The following is a 24,477-nucleotide window of genomic DNA, read 5'->3' on the forward strand; positions in this document are numbered from 1 at the left end:
ACATCCTGCACGCACTCAGCTTTCAAACTACACTCCCAACGTATAGTTTTTGGGACATACATGGGGTAAGGCTTCATTTCTTTAGATTAAAGAGTAACTAAACTTTCAATTATTTTTTTTTTGTATAAATTTTGTCCCGCATGGAAAATTATGAAACTTTTCAAATCACCTCATTAGGGAATTTACCTGTAAAAAAAAAACGCAAGTAGACGGCTTCCAAACCCCAGCTTTTCACTGTCTATTTTCCTGCCTACAACTGACTTGATACCAGAACGTACTGGTTTGGAGTACAGATGATGTCAGTGACAGGATCAGCAACGGTGTCCTCCTCTGAAGGTCCTGCTTATCCGAGCAGATCTTACAGCAGCTTATCCCCAGGGTTAGTGAGCTCAATACATTTCTTGTAGTGTGTGTCAAACAGACCCTCATTGCCCCCCGAATACTGTAATGGAAGTACTGATTTCATTTCCATTTCACAAGCACAGAGTATCAGGGCCGGACTGGCCATCTGGCAATTCTGGCAAATGCCAGAAGGGCCTGTCTGGTTGTGGGCTGCCTTGTCTGCTACATTGTTAACAGAATCGGTGTTCTCAAGACACTCATACTGTTAAGAGTTGTGACGGTGCACAAAGTTGCTGACTTACCCCAGCAGGCCACAGTTATCAATAAAAATATTGGTCTGGTAGTAAATCTTGCTTTCCTTCATCCATGGTAATATTAGTAATATATTCCATCTGGTACATGGCGACGAGTATACATCACTGGAGGGAAGTAATGAGAACCGGGGTCTTGTATAAGTAAATCTACAGCTTCCATTTCAGTATACAATACAGGGGGCACTGAGGGTCTGTCAAGCCTAGATCGGATATAATGTGGGTTACACCAACCTCACAGCACCGTGACAAGGGCACAAGCAGAACCAATACATCTGGGACAAACCTGCTGCAGGTGATTGTTCTGAGAAGCAGAAAACTCAAAAGGAGCAGACAGGTACTGACCTTTTCACTGCCATCATCTGTACTCCAAATGAGTGTGTCCTGATAGCCATGCTGGGGAAAAGCAGGGTTACATTAATTTTTTTGTTTACAGGAAAGAAGGTAAATCCCCTAAGGAAGTGATTAGCAAAGTTTGATCATTTTCTCCAGCATGGAAAGTGAAAAAATGAAAGTTTAGTTACTCTTTAAAAGCTGTGGAATATCAGTTAGGGGACCAGAAGAAGTTATAAATTTACTTTAAACACAAATTGTTGACCATAAAAAATAAAACCACTAGGAGCCAAAAGGCCCAATGGCTCGCCGTAAGTAGCAAATTGGGCCCGTATGCATACCTAGAATGTTTACCAAAATTCCATTAGCCACTAGGTTCAGTAAAGCGCGGGCATCTCTGACTAAGCAACTCTCAGAAGAGTTTGGGAGGAGCTGGTTACTATGTCGAGCATCCAGCTTAAAAGAACATTTGGGAAAAGTATTGTGAGAACTCCACCAGTTAGTCTCAGCCAATCAGCATTGCTGAGAATACTCTCAATACATGGATTGGCTAAGAGCAGCTGACTCGATAGACACAATGTAACAATGTTCCTTCCAAAAGTCCTTTTAAGCTTAACACCAGGCATTGAATATTTATCCAATGGTTCCCATTTGGATATAATTTGGGAACAAATTCCCTTTTCCTTCATTTTCCAAAATCTTTTACGTTTTGAAAAATCATTACATATTCTGTATCGGCCTAATATTTATATATTAGACTATCCTTTTACAGCCTTTTGCCCTAAAACCCGGCACACAAAGCAAATGCCCTGCCTGTTCCCCATCTAACTATGTCATTAATAGCAGCCTGCCTTTGTCAAACAAAGTTGCTATTTTCCATTTTCACTGTGCCCACATACTGGAGATTACAGTTAAGCCCTGGCCATGAAAGGTCCTTGTGTCGGTAAAAAATCTACAACCATAGAGGAAGTACACAAATAAATAACAAAAACACAACTGCCAAGCCCGATAATAATAATATAAATATTTATTATTATAACAAATAATAATATTTTAATTATTATTATTGTATTTCTATAGCACCAACATATTCAGCAGCACTTCACATTTTAGAGGGGACTTGTACAGACAATATAAAACATTACAGAACAACAATAAATTATCACATAAATACACAGATAACCAAGAAGAGGGACGCCTCTGCTGCTCGCAAGTTTACAATCTATGAGGAAAGAGGGGAGACACGAAAAGTGGATGGCAACAATTGCTTGTATTGTACGGTCCAGCCATCAATACAATAATAATCTCCAGAAAAAAATTATATAACCGCCTAAAACTGCACCAGTGCAGGATCAGGTGAAGCATTTGTAAACCACAATCTATTTTTTTCCATTGGTATATTCATGGTTTTAGAAAACTTTCATATACAAAGGAGAGTTTCTGTACAGAACAAGGCGAAAATTATTTTTCCATTTTTAAAGATTAGAAAAACAAGTGTCAGATTTTTTTTTTTTAAAACTCAGAAATGGTGACCGATTTCTCTATATACTGTATCTGGAATTGCAGCTCAACCCGATTTAAGTCAATGGGGCTGTGCTACAATACCACACAAAACCCATTGGCGAGAGTGGCGCTATTAAGAAAAAAAAGTAAAAGATCTTCCTTAAAACAACCCTTTGGGAATTAATTTTGCTTATAATGTCACCTCACCAGATAGATTTGCGATTTGAGAGCCTAATATTAATGAGTATCAATCACTGGAGCTGTAATTTTGGTCATATTGGTTGTCCCTCTTCTTTTCCAGACAATTTTTATACACCGAGGCTTTCAATTTCTATTCATATAGTCAGGCAAGACTGATGGTGCAATATTAGTTGACGCCACTGATTCAATATTGAGTGGGAGTCGAACAATAAACGCCATTGAAGTGTTTCCAGGCAGATCTTCAGTTATTCGGGTTACTCGTCTGATTTTCTTAGTATCTTACAATGCGTCCTCTCATAGATCTCCTTGTCCCATGTATAGCGGAGTCATTCTATGACCTTCATTATTTGGAGAAACAGTCCATTGACCAACAGCTTCATGTAGAATGCACACTACAAAACTTTGCGATAATTAGCGATGATCGAGCGCTGAAATTCTCGAGTGATCTAATCGAGTCTGTCTACATGGCACTCAAGCACCCGCGATACTCGCTCATTATTAGTGGTAATTTATAAACTTTCACTGAAAATCAGCAATAGGGTGAGTTCACACTAGGCTTTCTTCCCAGTCCTGATATCTTGGCAGGAAAGAAGCTGCAGAAAAAAAAAAAAACCTGTTTTCCTTGCTGCGGTTTTCGCACGCTAGATTTGTCTCTTGTGCATGCTGATAAAGTTTAGTGTTGAGATAAAAAGTGTCCTATTTTATGGAATCAGGTTTTGGCACAAAAGGAGCAGAAAAACCTGATATCTGCGTTTTTGGTGTATTTTTTTCACCACCCATTCATTTCAGCGGGTGAAAAAAGCTGAAAAAATGCACCAGAAACCCTGAAAGAAGTGATATTTGCTCCATTGTGCAAAAAACATGCAAAGCACAAAACCCTGAAGACAAAAAATACAAGCTGGGTGCATGAGATTTCTGAAATCTCAGACTTTGCCGATACTGTGAAAACGCAGCTGAAAATTTGCATTAAAAAATAGCTGCAAGAATGCCTATTGTGAATTTAGCCTTAAGGTACCATCACACATAACGATATCGTTAACGATATAGTTGCTTTTTGTGACGTAGCAACGATATCGTTAACTAAATCGTTATGTGTGACAGTGACCAACGATCAGGCCCCTGCTGGGAGATCGTTGGTCGCTGGGGAAAGTCCAGAACTTTATTTTGTCGCTGGATCTCCCACTGACATTGCTGAATCGGCGTGTATGACGCCGATTCAGCGATGTCTTCACTGGTAACCAGGGTAAATATCGGGTTACTAAGCGCAGGGCCGCACTTAGTAACCCGATGTTTACCCCTGGTTACTGTTGTAAATGTAAAAAAACAAACACTACATACTTACATTCCGGTGTCTGGTCAGGTCCCTCGCCGTCAGCTTCCCGCACTGGTGAGCACCGGCCAGCCGTAAAGCACAGCACAGCGGTGACGTCACCGCTGTACTTTACGGCCGGCGCTCAGTCAGTGCGGGAAGCTGAAGGCGAGGGACCTGACCAGACACCGGAATGTAAGTATGTAGTGTTTGTTTTTTTACATTTACAACGGTAACCAGGGTAAACATCGGGTTACTAAGCGCGGCCCTGCGCTTAGTAACCCGATGTTTACCCTGGTTACCCGGGGACTTTGGGATCGTTGGTCGCTGGAGAGCTGTCTGTGTGACAGCTCTCCAGCGACCAAACAGCGACGCTGCAGCGATCGACATCGTTGTCGGTATCGCTGCAGCGTCGCTTAGTGTGACGGTACCTTTAGACCTGGGCTACACATTGAAGAGAATGTGGTGACCTACAAGGACTTCAAAGCAATCACAATGACTTCCTAAGTAAAAAAAAAAATTTGCACATGACCTTGTAATAGCACATTATTTTCCCTGTAGAAAACACTTGTTATGACAGTAATATAAAGGATTGAATAAAATGTAACAGCATTACATCCAGCCCCATAATATGACAATTCCGTATCATCTTTTCTTAGAACTCTGTGTTGTTTCTTTCCTTTGCTCATTCAGAAGTTATCCAAATGGGTGTTACCATTCCTCTTGTCAAAGGGGTGTGTCATTTCACCGGTAACACCGGAAATTCATTTATAAATTTCTAGGAGGAACGTCGCAATTTAAGAAAGAATGCTTCAGGATTGTTAGTTCACAGAGAAAACAAGAATTTACTAAAGCAGACAAGCCAGGAAAGCTGACAAGTCCCTCTTAAATGTGATCCAGTATGTTCTAGGCATGTGAAGGAAAAAAAACACTATCATTACCCAGAACCTCTGGCTCCTCTGAATGGTATGCAGCATTGCTTGTTTTTGAGAGGGGAGTGCGGATTCTTATCGGCATCATTAGCCCATTTCACAGTAATTTTTCTTAGTTACTTCCTGTTTAAAGACCAGAATAAAATTCCTTGTCACTGTAAATTGTGCATTGCAGGGACACTGTCCAGCTTGAGCAGAGAAATATAACTAAAGCTTGACCTGCTCATATAGCTGATCATCTATGTTGTATAGTGCCCCTTGCATCTTTCTCCCATTTTGCACTTTCCTCATTGAAAACACAAGAATCCTCGGCCAAGCTGAGCACTCGTTTGTGTGAATGGGGCGATCAGGAGAAATAAAGATTAGCCAAACGAGCATCAGTGTATGGTCAACTGGGGCCAGGCCATGCGATGTCAGTTTTTTCCACACAACAGGCAGTGTAAATGTAGCCTTACCAGCACAATTTTCTAACATATTGGGGTAGATTATTATTATTATTATTATTATTATTATTACGCCATTTATTCCATGGCGCTTTACATAGTAACATAGTTAGTAAGGCCGAAAAAAGACATTTGTCCATCCAGTTCAGCCTATATTCCATCATAATAAATCCCCAGATCTACGTCCTTCTACAGAACCTAATAATTGTATGATACAATATTGTTCTGCTCCAGGAAGACATCCAGGCCTCTCTTGAACCCCTCGACTGAGTTCGCCATCACCACCTCCTCAGGCAAGCAATTCCAGATTTTCACTGCCCTAACAGTAAAGAATCCTCTTCTATGTTGGTGGAAAAACCTTCTCTCCTCCAGACACAAGGGGTACATGTGAGGAGGGGTATACATAATAAAAACAAGTACAATAATCTTAAACAATACAAGTCATGACTGGTACAGGAGGAGAGAGGACCCTGCCCGCGAGGGCTCACAATCTACAAGGGATGAGTGAGGATACAGTAGGTGAGGATACAGCTGGTCGTGCAGCGGTTTGGTCGATCGGTGGTTACTGCAGGTTGTAGGCTTGTCGGAAGAGGTGGGTCTTCAGGTTCTTTTTGACGGTTTCGATGGTAGGTGAGAGTCTGATGTGTTGTGGTAGAGGGTTCCAGAGTAGGGGGGATGCACGAGAGAAATCTTGTATACGATTATGGGAAGAGGAGATAAGAGGGGAGTAGAGAAGAAGATCTTGTGAGGATCGGAGGTTGCGTGCAGGTAAGTACCGGGAGATCATGTCACAGATGTATGGAGGAGACAGGTTGTGGATGGCTTTGTATGTCATGGTTAGGGTTTTGTACTGGAGTCTCTGGGCAATGGGGAGCCAGTGAAGGGATTGACAGAGGGGAGAGGCCGGGGAATAGCGGGCGGACAGGTGGATTAGTCGGGCAGCAAAGTTTAGAATAGATTGGAGGGGTGCAAGAGTGTTCGTGGGGAGGCCACAGAGCAGGAGGTTACAGTAGTCAAGGCGAGAGATGATGAGGGCATACACTAGGGTTTAAGTGGAAAGGGATTGGATATGTGGTTTGAAGGAGAGATCAGTGTCAAGGATTACCCCGAGACAGCGAGCTTGTGGGAGTGGGGAAAGTGGGCAGCCATTTACTGTAATGGATAGGTTCGTTGGGGGGATCGCGTGAGATGGGGGAAAAGATGATGAATTCTGTTTTGTCCTTATTAAGTTTTAGAAATCTAGTGGAGAAGAAGGATGAAATAGCGACCAGAGATTGAGGGATTCTGGTTAGTAGGGAGGTGATATCTGGTCAAGCTAAACTGAAAGAAAATGATAACTTAGGGTATAAACTAAAAACAAGATTTTTATAACAAAGTTCTTAATATTTATTCCACATGGTGAACGCCATAAATATTTTTTTTTGGTATGGGTTACTATAGATCTGATAGAGGAAATCGTCTTACTATGTTGACTGCCGCAGTACAACTAGATAATCACCCTTGACTCTAATCTGTCTTTCCTTGTAATACATACTCACTCATTGAAATTGTAACACAGAAGTTTTGAAATTATGCAAATCACAAAATCAATAGACAAGTGAACTACGGTATATGCAAAAAAATTTATAACATCTAGAATTATTCAGTCTGGAGTATGAGCCACGTGAAGAAATCCAGGCACCTATAGCTTTGTCTGCCATCACTGAGATTATTAACGGTCATCTGAGAAAGGGTCTGCTGCTGAATGTTCTTGGGCAAATCATCAAGATCCTCTGCTGGCAGATCCTGTGTAATCACCAATGATGTCCCAGATGTGCTCGATGGTAGACAAGAACAAAGATGCTGGAGCCATGGGAGCAGGTTTAGGTCACTCTGGCTGCTCACATAAGCACCTGGAATAAGCAGCCTGGTCTATCTTGTAGAAAAAAGGCTAATGAATTTGTTATCTTAACCATCAGGAAGGCTATTGGAAGAGAAACGTTGTTCCAAAAAACATCTCTAAGCATGGCCATGCTGTACTGTTTTTTTAACAGAATACATTTTAGGGGTGTCAGCATTGGAATTACCCCCATAGTTAATTTCAGCAGATCCACAATTGGGGGCTGTCTATTTCCTTCATCATAGACAGAATCCTTATAAGGCATGGTGGGTGAGCGGAGACCAGGACTGCACCGGCCTGTTCTGTACGTGACTCACACACAAACTCTGCTATTAGGACATCTACAATATGATGTAGAATCCACAACAAGGACATTCCAAGTCCAGAGCAGCAATCTGGACTCTGACATCTCCACAATCCTCTTCTAGTGGCATCCTGTCCTCTTCCTCTTTTTGTTCTCATGAAATAAATTATCTCTATGTAAACTGTGTTATCGCTACCACATGTTTTTCTTTTATTGATTGGAGTGGTTTTGTTTTTTTATTTTAGAGGTTCCCTTTTTTTGTCCAACAATTTCTTCAGCAATTATTCTTAAAGCTGCTCATATATATTTTTAGGCAAAGAAGTGTGTGTCCATCACTGAACATAATTTCACATTTTCATTATATTTACAAGAGTAGAGTCCCTGTGTACACACATCACCCCTGTGCTCACCCGGAGTTACATTCTGTATTATACTCCAGAGCTGCACTCACTATTCTGCTGGTGCAGTCACTGTGTACATACATTACATTACTGATCCTGAGTTACATCCTGTATTATACTCCAGAGCTGCACTCACTATTCTGCTGGTGCAGTCACTGTGTACATACATTACTGATCCTGAGTTACATCCTGTATTATACTCCAGAGCTGCACTCACTATTCTGCTGGTGCAGTCACTGTGTACATACATTACATTACTGATCCTGAGTTACATCCTGTATTATACTCCAGAGCTGCACTCACTATTCTGCTGGTGCAGTCACTGTGTACATACATTACATTACTGATCCTGAGTTACATCCTGTATTATACTCCAGAGCTGCACTCACTATTCTGCTGGTGCAGTCACTGTGTACATACATTACATTACTGATCCTGAGTTACATCCTGTATTATACTCCAGAGCTGCACTCACTATTCTGCTGGTGCAGTCACTGTGTACATACATTACATTACTGATCCTGAGTTACATCCTGTATTATACTCCAGAGCTGCACTCACTATTCTGCTGGTGCAGTCACTGTGTACATACATTACATTACTGATCCTGAGTTACATCCTGTATTATACTCCAGAGCTGCACTCACTATTCTGCTGGTGCAGTCACTGTGTACATACATTACATTACTGATCCTGAGTTACATCTTGTATTATACTCCAGAGCTGCACTCACTATTCTGCTGGTGCAGTCATTGTGTACATACATTACTATGGGCTGCACCCTCAATCCCATCACCATCACCCATCTTTCCTAATCTTCCTCACCCTGCTATTCCTGGTAGGTCTGCTGGCTGCTACTACAGTTTTTTTTTTTCTTTCCTTCCCCTGCATGTTTTCTCATTTTAATTCCTTGATGCCAATACACAGTTGGCTTTATCCTTCCATTTGGATCTATTTCCCCTTGCATTTTCCCTTCTGACTTCTAATTAATCCCGTCCTGTGTCTGTGACCAGTCTCCTTGCTGCTCCTTCCTCCTGATCACACCTGGCCTATTTCATGTGCACTACTTAGCTTGTTATAAATTCAGAGACACAGCTCTGCCTGGACCGTGGTCTGTCTCTAGAAGGATAACAGAAAATATGACAGCAGAAATGAACCAGAAGTGAACAGAAGGTAAGAGTAACCACTGTTATTAAATGTACTCAATTTCTTTCCCTTTCCACCACACTTACTCATCATGCTGACATACGCTCTAACAGTTTTGGCTCCATTACTCCTCAGCCTCCTTCGCTATTCCCAAACCCCAGCACCCTCTAGCCAAGTAATAATCTCTCCTTCCCTCCTGCTTCCCACCTGTCTTCCTCTGCTCCTCAACCTCAGATATCTCCTAATAAAACGCAAATAAAGCCGCCCACTCCTCCCACCTGCCCTGTCTCTCTCTGCATCTCCTCACTGCTGGATACATATCTCCCAATCCTGGACCCCCACAGCTCATGCCTCCCATTACTACCCCCTCCTACCACTCCCAACCCAATATAAACACCCGAAATCTTGCCCACCTCAAATCCGTGCCCGTGACGCCCACCCCCCTGCACCCTTTCTCTGGATCACTATGGAATACCCGCTCCATCTGCAATAAACTCCATGTGATTCATGACCTCTTTACCTCTTGTAATCTTTTCTTTCTGGGCATCACCGAAACATGGCTGACATCCTCTGACACAGCCTCCCACGCTGCACTATTTTACGGTGGCCTCCACTTCGCCCACACTCCTCACCCTGGCAAAAAACATGGTGGAGGAGTGGGCCTTCTTTTTTCCAACTGTACCTTTAACCCAATCCCACTTCTACCCTCCCTTATCCTCCCTTCTTTTGAAGTCCACATCTACTCCCCCTACAACCTCCAAATGGCCATCATATACCGACCTCCGGGCCCGACCACTGCCTTTATTGACCAATTCTCCACCTGGCTCCTTCACTTTCTCTCTGCTGACATTCCCACCATCATCATGGGTGATTTCAACATCCCCATTGACACCCACCAGTCAGCAGCCTCTAAACTCCTGTCCCTTACTTCATCCTTTGGACTTACTCAGTGGTCCTCCTCAGCCACCCACACAGACGGACACACATTAGACCTTGTCTTCACCCGTTTCTGCTCCCTATCTAACTTCACCTCTCCCTCTATCTGACCACCATCTACTCACTTTCTCATCCCTGTCCTCCTCACCTGTCACCCATGTCCAGCAACATGCGCACCTACGCAGGAACCTCGCACACCTAGACACCCACACACTCTCTGACTCTATCCTACCACTAGCATCCATATCCTCACTGCACGACACTGCTTTCTACAATGCCACTCTTGCATCAGCTATTGACATGGTCGCCCCTGTCATGCTTAGCAGAGTGCGACAAACCAATAGACAACCCTGGCACAATAACATCACTAAAAAGCTTCGGCAAGAATCCAGAATTGCAGAATGGCGTTGGAAGAAAACACATTCTCAAGATGATTTCACTGCACTCAAACAAGCAACACTCACATTCAAATCAGCTCTCACCTCTGCTAAACAGGCCTACTTCACAACCCTCGTATCTTCCTTATCCCACAACCCCAAACAGTTGTTCAACACATTTAACTCCCTCCTCCGCCCACCACTGCCCCCTCCGGGTTGCCTAATCATTGCCGAGGACTTTGCCACACACTTCAAAAATAAGATCGACCAAACAAGGCAAATCTTTGTTGTCAAACCACCTCAACACCTCTGTACACCAGACCAATGCCTAAACCCCACAACTTCCCTCTCCAAATCACACCTCACCACTTGTGCACTTGACCCCATCCCACCTCCTCCCCAACCTCACCACCACACTAATCCCATCCCTAACCCATCTCTTCGACCCATCACTAACTTCTGGTACCTTCCCCACTGCTTTCAAACATGCCAGAATCACATCTATCCTCAAAAAGCACTTGACCCAAGCCCTATGTCCAGCTATCGCCCCATATCTTTGCTCCCATTTGCATCCAAACTTCTTGAGCAGCACGTCCATGCTGAACTTTCCTCTCACTTTGCATCTAACTCTCTTTTTGACAACCTCAATCTGGCTTCCGTCCCCACAAATCCACTGAGACTGCCCTGACCAAAATTACTAACGACTTACTTACAGCCAAAGCTAACAGCCAATTCTCTATACTCCTTCTAGACATGTCCTCTGCCTTCAACACAGTTGATCACTGCCTCCTACTACAGATCCTTTCTTCCTTTGGCGTCAAAGACCTCGCCCTATCTTGGATCTCCTCATACCTTACCAACCGCACATTTAGCATTTCCTACTCCCATACTACCTCTTCATCTCGCCCCTCTCTGTTGGTGTCACTCAAGGCTCGGTCCTTGGGCCCTTACTCTTCTCAATCTATACACTCGGCCTGGGACAACTCATAAGGTGCTATGGCTTCCAGTACCATCTATATGCTGATGACACTCAGATCTACCTCTCTGGCCCAAATGTCACCTCTCTACTCTCCAGAATCCCAGAGTGTCCATCTGCCATATCCTCCTCCTTCTCCTCTCGCTTCCTCAAACTCAATGTGGACAAATCTGAACTAATCTTTCCTCCATCTCGCATATCTTCCCTACCTGATCTATCAATCAAAATAAATGAAATCACACTTTCCCCTGTCCCCAAAATCCGCTGCCTCGGAGTAACCCTGGATTCTGCCCAGTCCTTCAAACCGCACATCCAAGCTCTCGCCACCTCCTGTCACCTCCAGCTCAAAAATATTTCCAGAATCCGTGCTTTCCTCAACCCTCACTCTACCAAAATGCCTGTGCCTCGACTACTGCAACATCCTCCTCTGTGGCCTCCCTGCTAACACTCTCGCACCCCTCCAGTCTGTCCTTAACTCTGCTGTCCGACTAATTAATCTCTCTCCTCGCTACACTCTTTGCAAATTCCTTCACTGGCTCCCAATTTTCCAGCGTATCCAGTTTATACTACTAACACTGACCTACAAAGCCACCCATAACCTTTTTCCTCTGTATATTTCCAAACTAATCTCTCAATATCTTCCCTCACGTAATCTGTGGTCCTCCCAAGACCTCCTTCTCTCCTCCACGCTTATTCGCTCCTCACCCAATCGCCTCCAAGACTTCTCCCGAATATCTCCCATCCTCTGGAATTCTGTGCCCCAACACATCCGGTTATCTACCACATTTGGATCCTTCAAAAGAAACCTGAAAACCCACCTCTTCAAAGAAGTTTACAACCTGTAAAGACCACACGGCCACCTCAACACCATCGGAGTTACAGCAACCCTCAACCTACTGTCTCCTTCCCCATAATTCTGTAGAATGTAAGCCCGCAAGGGCAGGGTCCTCTTCCCTCTGTATCAGTCTGTCATTGTTAGTTTACTGTAAGTGATATTTGTATTTTGATGTAACCCCGTCTCATGTACAGCACCATGGAATCGATGGTGCTATATAAATAATAATAATTACTATCCTGTACTGATCCTGAGTTACATCGTGTATTATACTCCAGAGCTGCACTCACTATTCTGCTGGTGCAGTCACTGTGTACATACATTACATTACTGATCCTGAGTTACATCCTGACCAAGGTTACCACAGAATGTCTGCAGTACGCAAGCACAGTGGCCTCCATAATCCTTAAATGGAAGAAGTTTGGGACCACCAGAAGTCAGGTCAGGACCATTATACTGATTAAAATGATACCTTGGTTGATGAAACCCATCTTGTGGTTGTTGCTTATTTGTAGTTTTCAGTCAATTAGGTTCTCGTGCTTAAGGTCGGGCCTGTGGGGGGTCTGCATGTGGTGCTCTGCTTACATATTCATCTCTACGTGCTTATGACAGGTCCTTGATCGTCATTTGACCTGCCCCCTATTTTACATACTGTACATAATATTGAGGGGGTTATGAAAGAAAAATTACATTCAGCAAAATGGCACTGGGCAGTAGCATGTATTGCATTATGCCTATAATATTGCTGGGTTGAAAAAAAAAATTAACTTCTTCAAAATGGTGCTTCGATAGATACTACTGCGCAAGCGCCGGTGCCATTTTCCTGGAGAAAAAAAAACAAAAAAACAATTTGTCAGTTTAAGTCACATCAACTGAATGTTATAAAGGGCTTTTTTTGGAATCTCTGTGATAAATATACAGCCATTTAGTGATGGTCACCATGTAAAGCCTCAGTTAGACATCATTGATTTTTCTCGTATGCAAAAAAACAGTGCAAGTTGCAGCAGAGCTGGCTCAGTTTGAGAGATTTTTCTCTATCGAAATCTCATCAGGTGTTTTTTTCTGATAAAAAAAAAAAAAATGAACTGATGGAGGTCTCTCAAGCTTCTCCTACCAGTCTATGAAAGACAAACAGCACACGGATCGCGTACAAGTGCTTTCCGATTGTTTTCATTGACCCATAGACTTACATAGACAAGTTTGATTAGAAAACAGACATGTCTCCGTAATTTAGTGCAAAACACTTGGACATGTGAACATCTCAGTAGACTATGGTAGTTGGTAGGTACAAGTTCTATCTGTGAAAAACACGGACGAAACTTGGACAAGAAAAACAGACGTATGAATGAGCCTTAATGCTACACATACCGTGCAACAGCTGCTCAAAAAGAAGCTTGTAGTCAATCCCTCTATACAACACCCCTACAAAGGCTCTGGATGTCATGGTTCGTGTACCTTCAGCTGTCAATGAAAGATACAGAATCCATTGATGTACCACCTGGATCTAGACGCTTATCCAAGGCACACAATACAATAATAAATCCCTGTATTGTGAGGGTAATAGACCCCTATATTCCACAGAACTCCCACATATACAATATATACACAGGCTGATAAGACTTCAGCTATGTGACATTTGATCTCAGCCAAAAATTCTGTTTGATGTCACAATGTATTTACCGGACCCTCACTTTCTGTGAATTCTCAGATTAATGCCACCAGTATCCAAATATCCTATTTTTATTAGCACTTCAATGTCTCCTCAAACCACCAGAAATATACAACAAGCCATAACTTCTACTTTTCTGTGATTTCCCCCTTATTGTACATGTATATTAAAGTTGAAAAGTTTCTTCTGCTAGTTAAACTTTTGAAATGAACAGTGAGCTACGTTCAGGATCAGGAAACCTTACTGAGAGTATGTTCACACTAGCACAGAAAAAATGGTTCAGTTTCATCCAGAAAAGTGGGACATTTTTTTTTCCCTCACTTGTCATCTGTATACCACTTTTCTTCACAACAGCAGCTAATAATAATTTATAAGCCCATTTATAGTTTCTAATGGCAATTGCAAAATTTTCATAAAAATTGGATGTTATGCTGTGGCTCTGTATGGCATCAGTTTTTTTTTGTTTTTTTTTTACGCACCCATAGACTTGAATGGGTGACCTTCACCTGATATACGGAATAAGCAAGTACATGCTGCAATTTTTTCACATGCAGATTCGGTAAGTGAAAAAAAAAAAAAAATCATCCGCACTTCCCCGATGAATGACATTGGTCCAAGTGTTGTATGTGGAAAAAACATACATCACCTGTTCTTAAATGTTCAAGTTCCCAATGTAAAATAATAATTATAAAAAATCCACAACATATTTTCACCTCCCACAATGTCTCTTTTACAAAAATCTCCCGCGCACAGTGTCTTGCGGCACTTGGGTGAAATTGCTATACCAAGTAATCGCTGCAACATTCATGTGGCACAACAATGTTAATGTCACATGAGCATACCTCCCAACTTTTGAAGAAGGCAAAGAGGGACAAAGTTTGTGGGGCGCCAAGGCAAATTTTAGGTCACGCCCCTCACCACACCCATTTCATAACTAGTCACACCCATATCCACACCCCTACCACACCCATTTAGCACTGCTGATCACACTGTTTCACAAACAATAATTATAAACAAAAAAAAATAGCCACACATGATGCTCCATACTCTATAATGGCCCCACATAGTGCTCCATACTGTATAATGGCCCCACATGATGCTGGGTACAGTATAATGGCCCCACATGATGCTGGGTACAGTATAATGGCCACACAGTGCTCCATACTGTATAATGGCCCCACATGATGCTTGGTACAGTATAATGGCCCCACATGATGCTGGGTACAGTATAATCGCCCCACATAGTTACCCTATCCCCATTATTGCCCTCACACCCCCATCATTGCCTTCTCCATCACAACACACCTACATACACCTCACTGCTCTCCCTCGCAGCAGCCGGCAGCTTCCTCTCCCACGTCGCTCAATGATGTCATCCAGTCGCGCCGCTGACTGCTCACGTTTCTGCAGCTCCGGTAAGCTACTGATAAAGACCTATCCATGTCTCCTGTGCCAGTCAGTGTCAGAGCAATATCTGCTCCAATCCGACACAGCTAGCGATTGCGCTAGCAGTTTAAAGTGGCAGTACATTTGGTCTGAGGCGATGCAGTGTGCCAGCAGAGAGGGCTCTGCATGCCTTCTCTGGCACGCGTGCCATAGGTTTGCCATCACTGATATAGAGGGTATGACTGTGGATGATGAGAGTCCTCTCTTATAGTGGGGGAAAATTAAGATCCCGGCCGGGACAGAGTCTCGGGACTATCCCGCGGGATCTGGGACGGTTGGGAGTTATGATATGAATGCTGGGAAAATTGGCGTTGACATAGTTTGAACAGCGCTTCTTTTGGAGGTGGGTATAAGGAAGGTTTTTCACCACTCATTAAGATAACAGGTGCAACTAGCCAGGGCTGAGTCCTTTCTCTACAAAATAATTAAGTAAATAAGGCAGCACACTGCAGCGCTAGAACATACAAACTTGAAAAACGAAATTTGAACTGCATTACTGCACTAGAAATATGAAAAATGAGAGCTTTTAGCGCATAAAAATGGCCAATTTTATGTGTACCTGGTAGCCCCGTTACGGCATCTCTCTTATACCAGGTCCTAAACTTGCCTTACCTCACTGAGAATAAATGTCTCCATCTGAATGGGTACATGTGAAACCTCTTCTTAGACTAAAATTCTCTCTCTCTGTGGAGGGGTATTGGACCTGCTGTAATTAAAACACGTGAAAACCTCTTACTAGACTAAAATTCTCTCTCTCTGTGGAGGGGTATTGGACCTGCTGTAATTAAAACAAGTGAAAACCTCACATGTACCCAATCAGATGGAGACATTTATTCTCAGCGAGGTAAGGCAAGTTTAGGACCTGGTATAAGAGAGATGCCGTAACGGGGCTACCAGGTACACATAAAATTGGCCATTTTTATGCGCTCAAAGCTCTCATTTTTCATATTTCTAGTGCAGTAATGCAGTTCAAATTTCGTTTTTCAAGTTTGTATGTTCTAGCGCTGCAGTGTGCTGCCTTATTTACTTAACTATATACGAGTTGGCGACTCTAGGTTCAGCACCTGTTCACACTGAGTCTATGTTTGGATGTGCAGGTCAGGTTTTTGAAATGCTTTCTCTACAAAATGGCCCCAAGACCAACTAAATGGACTGCAGATATGCAATATTCTCTTTTGAATCATGTAATACCATTGATGCGAAATTTCACGGTTTTGAAGGGACAATTCATGAACTCTGTTAAAATTAGGTTAGTTTATGTACTGTAAGGGGCATTACAATTTTAGGGTCTTAAAGGTTAGTAAATATGATAAATTTAGACTTCTTGTGGTCAAGAACAAATCCGTGTGGGCAAATTCACATAGTGGAGGATATCTTTGTTGCAAATCTGCAGCAGATTTCATCCCAGAGCGGCAATAGCAAAATCTGCTTTTTTTTGGTGTGGTTTCACAACAGATTTCACCCCTGCTACATTGGGACTGGCTGCAGCGTTCACATGCATACGCCGGCCGATAGTAGATGAGTGCTGACCAGGCTGCTTTTCATTATTTTATTAAACCATGCTCCATTACTTTTAGCATTTGTGATCCTGCAGCTTAAATACAAGTTGTAGGTAACATGACTAAGGAAAATCGGATTTACCCTGCCTGAAGGAACTAGAAATATACCTGCAGATCCAGTTGTGTAAAGTGAACGCACTCGCTAAGCCCCCGATGCAATGCTGTAAAAAGGTCAAGGATTACGGATAAGGAAGTAGTGAAAAATAAAAACACCTCGTCACCAAACATTCCAGCTGCATCAGGACAACAGCGATATAAAAGACTCTTTATTGTTTAATGTTAAAACAGTTAATATTTTACTTCTTTGCTGGGTTATCTACGCTCCTATGGCAACATTTACTGCCTTGTGCCATAACGTTTTTCGTTTTCAGCCGACATAACTATATGACGGCTTATGTTTTGCTGTACAGGTTGTAGCTTTGAATTTCTTTTCATTTTATCATATAATACAATTAAAAGAAATCAGGGGAAAAAAGCACAGTAAAAAAAGAAATTCCACCGGTGTTTATTGGAGTTTTGGTTGTCGGAAATTCATTTTGTGCTAAAAAAATGACCTGATTCATCAGGTTAGTACAATTACGGCAATACCAAAATTTAAAAGGTTTTATAATATATACATTAATATATCTTTCTTTCTTATTGATTTAAAAAAGTTACAACTTTGTAAAAAATAAATAAATATTTGGCTTATGTTGGCATTTTTCGAAATCTGTAACTTTTTTTTTCTATTCTGCAATCAAGAGGTGTATGGCAACTTGGTTTTTGTGCATCGGGTTGAAGATTACTCTGGATACCAATTTAAGGGTTATACAAGACTTTGATTGTTTTTGGGAGCCGGTGACGTAACAAAGCTGGCACCCAAAATTATATTTTATGTCATAAAAGTCAACCAAATATGTGAAAAAGCTGCAGGTTTACCACATTCATTATATACGGTACGTAGGTGACGTGACGTCAGTACTTAAATTAACTTTTACTTTGAGATTTTTTTTCCAGCAGTAACAGAGCTACGTGACTTCTTTTGTTTGATAAATGTAATAAGTAACAAAATGTTTCGAATTAAGTCTCAAAATTCCATGTTCTATTAGCAGGAGCTTGCTGGAGGCCTCCGGAGGTTGAGAATCATCTAAGTGATCCAGCATATTAGAAATGGAATCAGACAAGAAGTGTAAGCAGTGACTCCACATCACATCAGATACAGATGAAGGCTGGAACACATGGGTGGCATTGTCAGCTCTGATAACTTTTACACTCCTTGGGATCTCCAAGAGACAGATTATTGGAAGTTAGGCTACGTTCACATTTGCGTTGTGCGCTGCTGCGTCGGCGACGCAACGCAAACAAGAACGCATGCCAAAACTCAGTTTTGCGACGCATGCGTCCTTTTTTTGCCGGATTTTGGACGCAAAAAAAATGCATCTTGCTGCGTCCTCTGCGCCCTAACGCTTGCGGCAAAAAAAGACGCATGCATCACAAAACGCATGCAAACGCATGTCCATGCGCCCCCATGTTAAATATAGGGGCGCATGCGTCGCCGCGGCTGCGCCCGACGCAGCCCGTCAGAACGCTAATGTGAACGTAGCCTTATATTAACTTTTAAACCTGCACTGCTCTGGGCTGTGGATTTGGAGTAGGAGTCAGTGTCTATTTTGGTGGAGTCGGAGTTGGGATTGGTATAAAATGGAATGACTCCTAAAATATATAAGGAATTGGGTACAGTAGTGCAATGCAAGATGTGCTGTAAATGTATGCCCATGGCATGATCTGTGCCATCTCATGGCAGTGTTTGGAGGCCAGGGAAGCAGAGATGCCATGATCTGCCACTGCTAAGAATACTATACATGTCACTATTCCGCATATCAAGTACTGTAAATCCCATATAATCAAGCAGTTTAATTGCATGCTGAATCAGCGGGGGCTTTCCAGAACTTCTGGGTAACTAGAATATCACGTGACTCTTTATATTAGTACAATTGCCTTAGGTATAGAGAAGGGAGAGATATCCCATATATTACGTGAATGTCCAGGAAGAGCGATGAAAAATGAAACGAAAGTAAATACAGTTCAGCAGAAAGACTTGGGGGACGGGACAGCGAAGCCCCAACACTTGGGGGACGGGACAGCGACGCCCCAACACTTGGGGGACAGTACAGCGACGCCCCAACACTTGGGGGACGGGACAACGACGCCCCAACACTTGGGGGGACGGGACAGCGACGCCCCAACACTTGGGGGGATGGGACAGCGAAGCCCCAACACTTGGGGGACGGGACAGCGACGCCCCAACACTTGGGGGACGGGACAGCGACGCCCCAACACTTGGGGGACGGGGCAGCGACGCCCCAACACTTGGGGGACGGGACAGCGACGCCCCAACACTTGGGGGACGGGACAGCGACGCCCCAACACTTGGGGGACGGGACAGCGACACGCCGACTCTTGGGGGGATGGGACAGCGTTATGCTGACACTTGGGGGATGGGACAACAATGCGCCAACACTTGGGGGGACGGGACAGCGACGTGCCAACACTTGGGGAGACGGGACAACGATGCACTAACACTTGGGGGATGGGACAGCGACGTGCCAACACTTGGGGGATGGGACAACAATGCGCCAACACTTGGGGGGACGGGACAGCGACGTGCCAACACTTGGGGAGACGGGACAACGATGCACTAACACTTGGGGGATGGGACAGCGACGTGCCAACACTTGGGGGATGGGACAGCGACGCGCCAACACTTGGGGGGACGGGACAAGGACGCGCCAACACTTGGGGGGATGGGACAAGTACGCGCCAACACTTGGGGGGACGGGACAAGGACGCGCTGACACTTGGGGGATAGGACAGCGACACCCCGACACTTGGGGGACGTGACAACGATGCGCCAACACTTGGGGGGATGGGACAGTGATGCCCTATCACTTGGGGGGTCGGGATAACGACGCACCGACACTTGGGGAATGGGACAGCCATGGTAGTGTTAACACTTTAATAACGTACAATCAAAGAGTCAAATGTAGAAATATGAGACTATGTTTTGGAGGACTACTGAGCTTAGACTCCTTTATATACTCTGGATGGGAACATTCACAGCTGGTGACATAACAGTAATGAAGCCACATGTCTCACTCGGTCTATGATAAAATTTCTTTTCTGAGGTGTCAGATATTGTTGTTATTTAATGTTAGTTAATACCCATCTGGGGAAACATTCTAACCCAGAATATCTAACACTCTTTAGGCTGCCGTCACACTAGCAGTATTTGTAGCCAAAACCAGGAGTGGAACAATTAGTGGAAAAGTATAATAGAAATATATGCACCACTTCTGTATTTATCACCCACTCCTTTTTTTGGCTTACAAATACTGATGTAAAATACTGACCAAATACTGCTATCGTGACGGCAGCCTTATAAGTTATCCATTTAGACTGGAGTACTTCATCAAAATACAAAAAAAAATGAATCTATTTTTCCTTCTACTACTTTGCATTGTACTTTGGGACTGTGTTAATGGTGCTAAAGTCCCACCATTAGTGGATGGTGACCACTGCTAGTGGCCACCAACCTATTGCAAAACTAAAACTCCCAGCATTTTATTTTTTAAAGCTCCGATTTTGCTGAAAATAAAAACTTCCAGGTAGCAGATATATCAGCCCCAAGTCAGAAGTCTATGGTAAGCTTGTCAACCAGCGACTGAAAATCCTACACATTTGGAAACCTTTGTGGCTCTGTGTCGCACTATTTTGCAGGTCACAACGCAACAACCATAGGAAGTCATTACATGGATTGTCGCAATGTGACGCTACGATTTCAGTGTTGCGAGACACATTTCACCATGTAGCTCTAGTCTCGGGAGATAAAAAGGGAAAACCCCATTAATTATTCTCTGTCCAATCTTTTTCCACTGCTTCCTGTTGTTCATCACTGAGGCATCTGCTGCAGTTTGTTCTAGGCTGGTTTTGTATGAAACTTGCTATATGAAGCATTGCATGCCAATGACTAGTCCATGGAATTTCACACATGATTTTGCAGAAGACCTTCAGCTTCAGTCCAAACTCCCATTTACAGAAGAAGCCATCACATTATGACCACTCTTAGTTTGTTCTGTCCTGTTGACAGTTCACACACTCCTAGTGACTCCTGGCTGGATCGGGCAAATTGGATATGGACATGTCCAGTGTTCTAGGCTAGGCTTGAGCCATGGGATACTAAAATCGCAGTGTCGCACTGTGCCATCGCAACAAATGATTTCATATGGTGTCACATTGCGACCTAGCCTTAGACACTAGGTGCCCTTTACCAATAAAATTCACATAGATATATACCAGGAATCCATTGTATCAGTAAAATGCATATAGATTGACACCAGGTGGACCAATACAGTATATAGATGGACACACTGAGTTCACTATATCACTAATAACCCCTACAGTACACAGATTCCGACACATTACATCCATTTTATCGATAGTGACAAATATAGACAGAGAGGCACCATGTACTGAAAAATACGGTATATCAATGACGACTTCAGGAATCCATTACATGGTATCAGTTTTATCCATCTGAGTATACAAACCCCCATAAGGCTTCCATTATAAGAGTGCTGTCCATGGTATACCGATAGAGACACCACACATTTATTATATCTAGATATATACACCATCAATTATATCCCAACTAACCCTACACTGGTCATACACAGACACCAGGTGCCCATTATATAACTACTATCTAGACCTATAGACACCAGGTACACAGTATATCAGTGCAATACATATAGATACAGATACCAGGCACGATCCATTATAACACTAATGACCAAAACTGTACATAGATACATATACCAGACACCTATTACTGTATATCCAACTGAATCAGATACCGGGTGCCCATTATATAACTAATACGGTATACAGAGCTAGACACCAGGTATATAGTATATCAGTGCAATACATATAGATACAGATACCAGGCATCCATTATATCAGTACAACAGATACAGACCGCATCCATTCACTGCTGACCAATACTGTACATAGATACGGTACCAGGCGTCACTTATCTCTGACGGACCTACATCGTTCATACCAGTGCTTTCCAATATAGAGTAGATAGATAAATACCAGGCATCGATTACATCATAAATACAGATATATACCAGGTATCCATTATAACACTACTGATCAGTACTGTACATTGATCCTGACACCAGGCGTCAATTATTTCCAACTAACCTACACGGTTCATAGATTCAGACACCAGGGGCCCATTATATGAATAATATCCAACACAACATACATATAGATAGATATATACAGGGCGGCATCCATTATAACACTACTGACCAATACTGTACATAGATGCAGTAACTGACATGCGGAGCCCATTATACGACTAGCGACCAACACTGGGTGTATAGATACCAGCTACTTAATCCTTAATCTACAACCGCGGTGACTAATGCAGTATATGAATATACATAAATTACATTTATACTGTACTGATGGTGCATTACCTTTTTTTTTCTTCTCTCATGTTCAGTGACGGACAAATAAACAGGAGGAAAAAAAGGGTGTGTAGGAAACCGTGAGCAGGACGAAAAACGGTATATTATGCACATAGCATTAATTTGTAATAATTAACATTATAATATAGGAGGAATACACAGTTTCATTCTGAGACATTTCTGGGGTTGGAGGGATGTGAATGCTTGTCCAGAATTATCAGTGTGCCCCGGTCAGGATATCCTGGAAGATGTGGACGCTGGACCCAGCAATGAATCTCTCATCTCACGATAACCATATTGTGAAGCCATAATGAGGGGTTAATAACTTCTAGGTAATAGAGGGCCAGACAAGGTTCCTATACGATAACCCCTCTCCTCTGGGACACAAGGGAGTTTTTAGGGCGATTTTTTGTTTGTTTTTTAATTCATTGATTTATTTTTTTCATACATTTTTTTTAAGTTCTATGAAAAAAGCCACTGATCACAAAACAAGTCATCAAAAGTAAAAAAAAAAAAACTTTTTGTAGATGTTCCCATTTAAGTCAGTATGCATTGTCACTGTGAAAAAAATGCTAAGAAAACAAAAAAAAGTGACAAAAACGTGGCCTCTTTCGTTAAAAAAAAAAAAAAACGCTATGTATGAAACAACCCAGCCTGATTCAGCCAGCAGTAAGGAGCAGTCACTTCTCATGGACTGGAGATGCCTGGATTTGTAGGAGACCCCCTAAAAAAAATATGAATGGGGTCAGGCAGCCCAGGTGAATGACCAATAGTCGCTCCATTTTTAAAGGAGTCTGGTGCTATTAAATATTATTACCGTAGCTTAACCCTGTGATCAGTGCACGTCAGAAAGATTGGAACCCAACAATCTAATATTTGATAATCTAGAGAATCTGATAATCCATAATTTACCAATTCCGAACAGCGAGAGGTCAGCGCTAGCTGTTGCAAACCAATAACGATGAAATGTCAGTACGCCGTACAGTTAATAGGGATTATATACTGATGAATGGCCAATAATCCAGAATATTTGAACCTATAATAATATAATTGTGCATATGGCTGAACACACAAATATACCTCAACACCACTACTTGCAGGCAAATATTTTTAAGCCGCATTTCATTGTATGGGACTGTATATAAACTATTACTATGTATTTATTTAGCCATTGAGCAATTTTCGCAGAACCCAGTTTGTCATTCCATTGTGTTATGGATTTACATAGGACTGCAGTTATCACTACATGGACATATAGCCCCAAACCCTGTATTGACAAGCTCAGCTCTGCTACATGTGCACATCCTGAAAGCTCAGCAGCTGCTGTCACTGAGGGTCTCACCTTAGGCAGGAGCAGTGCTGTGATGAGGAGGAGCAGCAGCTGCAGCACAGGAGGAGCCCCCATCTCCAGGTCTCAGTCACCCACTCAGGCTGTGGGGTCCCCCCAGGACATGGCAGTGACAGTGTCTGTGGATCCTGTCACTCACTTCTCTGCAGTCTCAGCTCTTGTGTTCACTCTCATACTCCACAGTAATGTGAGATCTCTCTGATGGGAAAGCACAACTTTTTTTTTTTGGGGTGGAGCAAACTCCAGTGTCAAAATGAAGGTCCCATTAACACCTTCAGTCCTGGCTTGGCGACCTCTGGAGGCAAAGGGCTGCAGTGTGTAGGGTGGGCAAAGGGTCAAGTCCTTGCTTGCATTGTGTGGGGCTGTCACCCTGTAGTCACTGGTTAGGGAAAATGAGGGGGGTCTCCTGGTCTGAATTCCTTTCCCACCACCAGGGCTGTGAGGAAGTAGATCTCCTCTCCCCCTCCCCATTCACATTCCTGCAGAATTTGGTTAGAAAGCAAAGAAACTCCCTCTCTGAAAACATGACAATGTCCAAGAAACAAGTAAGACCCCCTCATAGCCCCCCATGCTGGTTACTATGTGCCCACAATGTATCACTCAGCTGGAAGCTCATGGCCACCAATGCAAGATAAAGAGGACCCCAAGTATCATGTTTTTAATACTATTGGTCTTATCATAGGGGCAAAAAGGACCTTTTGTGCTCCTCAA

General features: G+C 42.9%; 1 protein-coding gene across 3 annotated transcripts in view; it reads right to left on the minus strand.

Moving 5' to 3' along the window:
• Positions 1-23,928, minus strand: part of LOC138648710 (receptor-type tyrosine-protein phosphatase eta-like) — a 160,891-nt gene extending 136,963 nt beyond the window's left edge. For all 3 annotated transcript variants that reach the window (XR_011315179.1, XM_069738543.1, XM_069738542.1), the window contains exon 1: positions 23,761-23,928. Coding sequence is in view for 2 of the 3 variants with exons in the window: in XM_069738543.1 (XP_069594644.1) it covers positions 23,761-23,823 (63 nt within the window). In the remaining variant the exon portion in view is untranslated. The remainder of the gene's footprint in view (positions 1-23,760) is intronic.
• Positions 23,929-24,477: the final 549 nt, after the last annotated feature.

Source organism: Ranitomeya imitator, chromosome 9, assembly GCF_032444005.1.
Source record: "Ranitomeya imitator isolate aRanImi1 chromosome 9, aRanImi1.pri, whole genome shotgun sequence".
In the NCBI taxonomy this organism is placed as follows: Eukaryota; Metazoa; Chordata; class Amphibia; order Anura; family Dendrobatidae; genus Ranitomeya; species Ranitomeya imitator.